This window comes from Cricetulus griseus, chromosome 10 (genome assembly GCF_003668045.3).
Source record: "Cricetulus griseus strain 17A/GY chromosome 10, alternate assembly CriGri-PICRH-1.0, whole genome shotgun sequence".
Lineage (NCBI taxonomy): Eukaryota > Metazoa > Chordata > Mammalia > Rodentia > Cricetidae > Cricetulus > Cricetulus griseus.
Window position 1 is genome coordinate 32,272,194 of NC_048603.1, and position 7,743 is coordinate 32,279,936.

At 46.3% G+C, this 7,743-nt stretch overlaps 1 protein-coding gene across 2 annotated transcripts in view; it reads right to left on the reverse strand.

Annotated features, from left to right (window-relative positions):
- Positions 1-7,743, reverse strand: part of Deptor (DEP domain containing MTOR interacting protein) — a 156,287-nt gene that overhangs the window by 41,977 nt on the left and 106,567 nt on the right. For both annotated transcript variants that reach the window (XM_027431694.2, XM_035449690.1), the window contains exons 5-7: positions 7,224-7,409; positions 4,492-4,626; positions 42-112 (exon numbers count right to left, since the gene is read on the reverse strand). In XM_027431694.2, coding sequence (XP_027287495.1) covers positions 42-112; positions 4,492-4,626; positions 7,224-7,409 — 392 coding nt within the window. The remainder of the gene's footprint in view (positions 1-41; positions 113-4,491; positions 4,627-7,223; positions 7,410-7,743) is intronic.

The window sequence follows — 7,743 nt, forward strand, 5'->3', positions numbered from 1 at the left end:
GTCCCTAAGCCTCACACAGTGTGCACAGGAGTGAGGCTTACCGTGAATGTCTTCCTTGCATACGGAGCTCCAGGCGTCAAGAGTTCCTCAGAAGTGACAGGCCTCTTCAGCACTAAGAGACAGACATAGTGTTAGAGAATACACAGCTCTAAATTCTTCTCCTAGTTATTCAGCAGGAATATCCTGAGTGCTGATCAATAAAAGTGGCAAAGATGTCTATCCTTTAGCTGGGCAGACAAGAAATACCCGCCAAGGGCTTAAACCTAACTTTCAGAAACACAGGGATGCAGGGAAGAGGAGGAAAGGCAGGGGAAAGCAACTAAGATGCCTTGGGAGGGGACAGGGGGAGGGATGGAGTCTTCCTATAAAGGAAAAGGCCCAGCTCTTTCTCCTAAGTCCTTATCTGTATGTGTATATGCCAAAACTCCAGCAGTCCAATGGCGGAGCTGAAGAAACCAGCTCCACCCAACTCCCTGTCCCCCACATACTGCACATAACCCATCTACTAAATTTCATTCTCTCCTCTGGTAAACAACCTAGAAACACAAGAACGATGCATTAAACTCTGAGGACCCATCCCGGGGGACTCTCCTGGGGACTCTTCATGGGCTGGACCACTTCCTGGAGGGTACTCTCCACGGGCTGGACCACTTCCCAGCATCCTGTCACATGCCTTATTCATTTAATCTCTACCTGAGCTAACAATCTAGGGCAGTGGTTCTCAACTTGTGGGTCTCAACCCCTTTGGGGACTGAATGACCCTTCACAGAGGTTGCCTAAGGCCATCCACAGATTGGATATAAACATTAGGCTTCATAGCAGTAGCAAAATTACAGTTATGAAATAGCAATAATCTTGTGGTTGGGAGTCACCACAACCTGAGGAACTGTATTAAAGGGTCGCAGCATTTAGCAGGGTGGCTTATCACTGCACCAATCACACTTATGTATATTTATTTATTTATTTATTTATTTATTTATAGGGCCTTGCTTACATGATCTGCAGCAGGGTAGTGTATCACCGCACCAACCTTATTTATTTATTTATTTATTTATTTATTTATTTATTTATTTATTTATGGCAGGCCCTTGCTTACATGATCTGTAGCCCAGGCTGGCCTCAAGCTCACTGCAATCCTACCTGAGCCTCCAGGGCTGAGATTGCAGCTGTGTGTGTCACCATGCTTGCTCCATTTGAAAGTGAAATCAGGTATAATAAACTCACAGTAGAAAGTTCTAAAGCCATAGAAGTAAGTACCTGATGGCCTTAAAGCTTAAAGATATACCTGGAATCATGGCTTTAAATTTTTTCTTTCTTTTTTTTCAGTCATTCATTTTGTATGTGAGAAAACTGGTTCAGAAAAGTTAATCTGTGCATGTCCAAGACCCTATAGCTAAAGCATGGTTAGTAAAATGAGGATCAAATTCAGGCATCAGTGGCAGGACCCATAATCTTAGCAAGTGTCACTTGTCCTCCTGGACTATGCTGGCTCAGAAACTCTGGAAGATAGCAGTGTGGAGTGTAGTCTGTCTATTCTCAGCTTGCTGCTGTCTATCAAGGCATAAAGGCATGAAACCCCCTACTAACGAACTTCTCCCATCCTCTATTCGGGAATTTCCCTGACTGTTCTTTGATCATTGGGAACTGGAGAGGGGATTGCACTGCCTCCCGGGGCAGCTAGTGGGTATTGGTTACAGGGGCCATCCTAACACGGGGACCTGCACAGCAGAGATTTAAGTGCCACAAAGAAATGAAAGGAGCCAGGGCCAGGGTCCAATCTGGAGAGGCTGCCACCTCCAGTTCCCTTTGCCAGTGGCATTCATTCAGAGGTTGGATGCTGTGTGCAGCAGCATGGGACAGGCCGGCCTGATCCCCAGGCAGCTGGACCCCAATTGCCGGGTGAGGCCCAGGCTTAAGAAGCACTCTCCTAGTGAAGAGCCAAGAATGGCTTCTTGTGAGGGGGACAGGTGGTTGGGATTATTGCTTTTGCTTTTTAGAAAGCTTTGAAAATGAATCAGTGTTGGCTAAGGGTGAGGGAGTAGGTTAAACATCCAGATGAGAAATGAATGTCTCAGGAGACAGACAGGAGGCAGGAAAAGCAGTGAGTCTGAGGGTTGAAATCTTACTGCTTAGCAGACAAGCTCTTCTCCATGCCTGTGACTCCTCAGGGGGTTATGAAAATTGATGATATTTTTGGCAGCAGGGCAGCTGTTTATTTTAATGCACTTTTTCCTTTCGTTGTGTTTGAAAACAGAAACTTTGAGACCCAGGGAATTATCCCTCAGATTTCCTTCTTATTATTCATCACCATGACAATGGATTATGGTAACAGCTGTGGCTTTGTTCTTTTGGGAGAGTGGTGAGGTTAGATACTTATATCTACTGTTAAATCTATATTATTCTGACATATAGAGATAGCTAATATTTTTATTTACAAGAGGGAGTATGTGTGTGTGTGTCTGTGAGACAGACAGAGATAGACAGATATGATATGGTACATATGTGAAGGTCAGAGAATTTTGTGGTGTTGGTTCTTTTCTTCCATCTTTACATAGGTTCTGAGGGTTCTGGGGATTGAACTTGGGTTTTCAGGCTTGCACGGCAAGCAATTTTAAGTTCTATGCCATCTCGCCAGCTGTCAAGAGCCATGGGAAATACAACAGGATAACTAATATTCAACAGGCTAACCTACTACATGAGTGATAGGGAGTTGCACCTCGAAAGGCTATGGAAATCAGTTGCTTTGGTCTGTAATTTCTCTCATGAGTCACTTCATTTCTTCCCTGAGAGTAGCTTTGGGTGTTTCCACTGCTTGTGTGTGTGTCTTGAAAATATTCCATCTACTGGGCACATATATTTGTGGGAAGTCAGGAGGATGACTTTTCATTTGGCTGCAGAATCTTGACACTGGGTGCCTTGAATTCTCAAAAAGGCCCCAGAGAAAGGAATTCCTTGTCATTTGGTGTCAGTGGGAACTGACTTAGCCAGAGGCTGGAAGCATAAAAGACTCTGGATTTTACACTACAAAGCCACAGTCTCTTCCCTTTGATCTAGCAACCTTAGATGTTATCTCTAGTGTTGAGAGGTTTCCTTTAATCAGCTAACATTTGGCGGAAATGCTAATGCTAGCCAAGCACCGCCCATTTTCCTCCCACAGCAACACATGCAGGTTGCCATGGCTGTCATGACGCTGGGTTCTCAGCTGCCCAGAAAGCAGAAGTGGGACGTGCTCAGAGAGTGCCCAGGGCCGCCATGTTTCCTTCCCTTTTTCTGCGTTTACCGATTACAGACTTCTGGCTTAACTAACAACACAGATGTTGTTAACACACAAATTCCCTTTCTCCCCTCTTAGCAATCATGGGTTCTTCCTCTAGTGATCCTTTCCAGACCAGCCTGGGTGCTTCGCAGCCACGCCCCCTCTGCGACATAAAGGAAGACAACAGGTGCCCACTTTGTCAGCCTTATCTGTCTTCTTGACTGAGAAATACCTGCCTGTAACCTTGATATTGCCAGAGAATTGCTAATTTTGTCTGTGTGGGTATATAAATTGGAAACCTTGTGGGCTGAGAGAAATTTTTTTTTTCAGAATAAAGAGACATAATGATAAGATGTGTGAGTTGATGCGTTCCTTTAGCCCTCAGACCTTAGTCTGTCTGCTTATTGTAGCATCTCTTTTGAACCCAGATTGGGGGCTTTTAAGGCTGTTCCATTAGCCAGCTTTATGATGGCTCAAGGTCCTCATGGAGGCTGATGAATAGGTTTTGAAACTGTAAGACACGAACGAATCCCAATGAGCAAGCTTATATATACCCACCCTTCTTCCTTATAAGTGTTAGGCATGGAAACTGAACATGGTGGCACACGACAGCAATCCCAGCAACCAGCAGGGAGACTGTGGGAAGTTCAAGGCCAGTCTGGGCTATATAATGACTACCAGACATGATAGGACTACATAGCAAGACCCTGACTTAGCAAACAAACAAAAAGAAAGGAAGAAAGAAAGAAAAACACTGAAGGCACAAGTCTGCATAGATCCTTGCTTGCCATGATCTGGGAAAGCAGTTCTTTCTCTGCTGCATTTGCAAGTTGCTGAGGGCCTTTTGAGAGCCAAGGACGGCCTCTCAGCTGCTGATAGCAGCTGCTGCAGAGTGCTGGTGTTGGACAGTCCTTGCCTGACTTTGAGAGCCATCTCTCCAAAGGCAGCCGTCTTGAGCAAAGTCATGCCTTCCTTTCAGGGGCACCAACGCTGAATAACTGGTCAACAAGAAGGTGTGTGGCTCTCTCGGAGCCATTCTATGCAGCTTTGTAGGGCATCCTAATGCATTGTGGGTCAACAGTTGCCTTCCATGAGCCCAGCCACTCAACAGGTGTTAACTTGAGTATGCTTTTGTAAGGTTCCTGCTCCTTTGATCTCTATTTCCCAAGGCACTCAGCCTGAACACGGGCATGAGAGTCCACAGATAGGAGCATGGCTGCCCTTTTCTCACTCACCGGATTTGGGGTTGCAGAGCACAGGGGGACTGCTGCTGAGTGTCGGGCTGCTGCTGAAGTAACCACTGCTGCCACAGCTGCTCATGCTGCTCCTCCGCACGGCAGACACAATCTTGATCTCTTTGCTGGGACTGACTGCAGAGGGGAAGCAAACACAGTCACTGAGCAGTGCTCTGGGGATCTAGAACTCCCGGGCTTTCAGCTGCAAACTAAGAATTCCATGTCCAGTTTGCCCACATAGTTACAGATAGCATAAATCTAGCCATTCATTGACTTTCAGTTTCCTGGACTGGGAAATGAAATAATATTATTACATGGGATATATGTGAGGAAAAGATAATATAATGTATGTGAACACCTTTCTTTCTCTCCCTCATTTTCTTTTCAAAATATTGCTCATTATGGAGCCCAGGCTAGTCTCAACCACCACAGTCCTGGAATCATAGGGCACACCACTGTGCCTAGTTTACGAGATATTTTGTCTTGGGGTATTTGAGTGTGTATGTTGTATGTACATATGCACATGCAAATGTGTATTCTTGCATGTAGAGGTCAGAGGTCAACGTCCAGAGTCTTCCCAGTTGTTCTCCATCTTACGGTTTGAGACATGGTTTCTCTCACTGAACTTGGAGCTTGATGATCCAGGAAGATTAACCAGTAATGTCCAGTTCTCTCATCTCTGCCTCCCTAGCACTGGGATTATAGATACAAGACAACATACTGTAGGGAGACACCGTAACCACGCCTCCTAGGGACTGGCTACAGGTGTGCTCGACCACGCCCATCAGGGTGTGGTCAAGGTGCTGTCAGGTTGATGTGAGAGAGTTTTTTAAGGGACAGACAAGCCACATGGGAGCTCTCTGGCCTTGCTGCTTTGGCACACACTGGCTTGCTGTTGGTTGACATTTATCTATTAAAAGTTATCCTAACCTTACGGATTTCATGTCAGTTTCCGCTTTAACATACCTTTTTATTTCTCTCTCTTTTTTAAATCTTAACATACTCTTTATGTGAGTGCTGTGAATCTAAACTCGGGTCACCATGCCTGAGTGTTTAGCACTTTCCCAATGGGGCCATCTCCCCAGCTCCTGCAGGACATGAATCCAAAAACTACCAAACCCAAGCTTTCTCTCCCTGAGAATAAATACAGTGTCCCTGATATGTGTGATGCTTACTACACAGTGGTAGTAAGTGGCTTCTGATTTAATGACAGCCAGCCATCATTTGGAAGCATGGAAAACAAAGCTTAAAACAGCCCACACCGAGACTTTCAAACTGTTATGCGAGACAGAGTCATCTGCAGTTTGCATATTTGGTTCTGCCTGCCATAGGCCTGGGCATGATGGAAACGGCTCTGGCCGCTGACAGGCCCGTGAAAAGAAAACCAAGAAGCAAACAGCTAATGCAGGCTTTACAGGAGTACATTAACCTATTCTCCTTGCATCAACTCTACTGAACCATTTCAAGGAGCAGGCAAGCCTCTGTCCAAAGGAAGCATGAGTTGCTACTTGGCACCTGCAGACTAGAGACTGTGTCTCCACCATGACCTTGGAGCACAGGCTTGAACGGCTGACCTTCTGCTGGTTTGTATTTCTATTTAGCAGCTCTTGCTTCATTTTCAGTTTGAGTCTGCCTGTGTTTGAGGACTTTGGGATTTAAGGGACTCAGAGGGGGCAGGCTAAAATAGAACCGCTGAGAGGAAGCTGCATCCACCACTTGTAAGCCACTCCACGGTTCTGGACTGTTATCTGTGAAATGAGGTAGGAACAATCATTCCTTAGGGTTATAGTAAGAATCAAGTGAGAAAATTCATGCAGCCTTGCCTGGGGCACATAAATGTCACCATTCACAGGGGTACCTGTCCTCATTGTCAGTAGTTCCTGTTCAGAAGCAAGACGCGACAAATCTGTTATGTGCTGAGTTAAGCTCAGTGCTTTTTTTCGTTCCTTCCATCTCTCCTTCCCACTTCCTTCTTTACTTTCTTCCTCTCCTTCTCCTCTCTTCCTTTTGAGGCAAGATCTCAACAACTCATGTATCCAAGCCTGACCTTGAGTTCCTGCCGCCAATCCCAATGACTGGGATGACAAACTAGTGCCCCACGCCTACCTGGTGCTTCTGAACTTTAAGTCAAGAAGTCCCTTGAGTCAATGCCAGGGTTTTAGAGAAGTTAGAGATACTCTTAAACATCTCACACTTCTGTATTTGGGGTGTGTGTGTGTGTGTGTGTGTGTGTGTGTGTGTGTGAGCGCGCGAGTGTGCGTGCACATGCATGAGATTGTACAAGAACCTGTTTGTTGTTGTTGTTATTTTGTTTTTTGAGACAGGGTTTAGAGAAACAGCCCTAGCTGTCCTGGAACTCACCCTGTAGACCAGGCTGGCCTCGAACTCACAGAAATCCCCCTGCCTCTGCCTCCAGAGTGCTGGGATTAAAGGTGTGCACTATCACCACCCGGAGCGTGTTTATTTTTAACACAAGGTCTCATGTAACCCAAGTGGACCTCAAATACCGTAGTGGAGCATGACTTTGATGTTTTTCTAATCCTCCTGCCTCCACCTCCTGACTTCTGGCATATATAAGGTATGCAACACCACACCTGGTGGTGCTAGGGGTTAAACCCAGGTCTTCCTGAATGCTGGCACACAGTGTACTGAAGGAGCCACATCCTCAGCTCTCCTCCACTGTTTCTTTCTCAGAAGACAAGACGCACGTGCGCACAATGGAACCGGCATACCTGACATAAAACTGGTGGATTTCCGATTGTCGTGGCTCTGCTTCCTCAGGCAGAAGGGACTGTCGTGTGTCTCCTGGGAGGACGGGGACTTTTCACTGAGCAGCTCCATCAGTCTTCGCCTCCGACGGAAGTTCATTCTGAACTGGTACAGGAGGTTGCTGTCCACAAATGGGTGCTTGTTGGACACTGGGGAGAAGAAACAGCCCATGAAGAATGTGTGGCATGCAGGTCAGAGAGCGAGACAGCCAGAAGACTCTAGCCAACGGGGACAAAAGTCCCGAGAGAGAGACTACACAAATGCCACGTGGACACATTCTTCTCACATGGCACGCATTAAAAGAATTTGGTAGCCACCTCCTCTGAGAAACAGTCCCTGACTTCGCTCCCAACCCGAGTTCTCTTTATAGTATCCCCCTGGCATCAGTGTCCTCTCCATGTGACCAATCGCCTCACTGTACATCAACACTGGGCCCTCTGGGACACGATCACAGTTTCATTGAATCACGTGTGCCCAGCATCC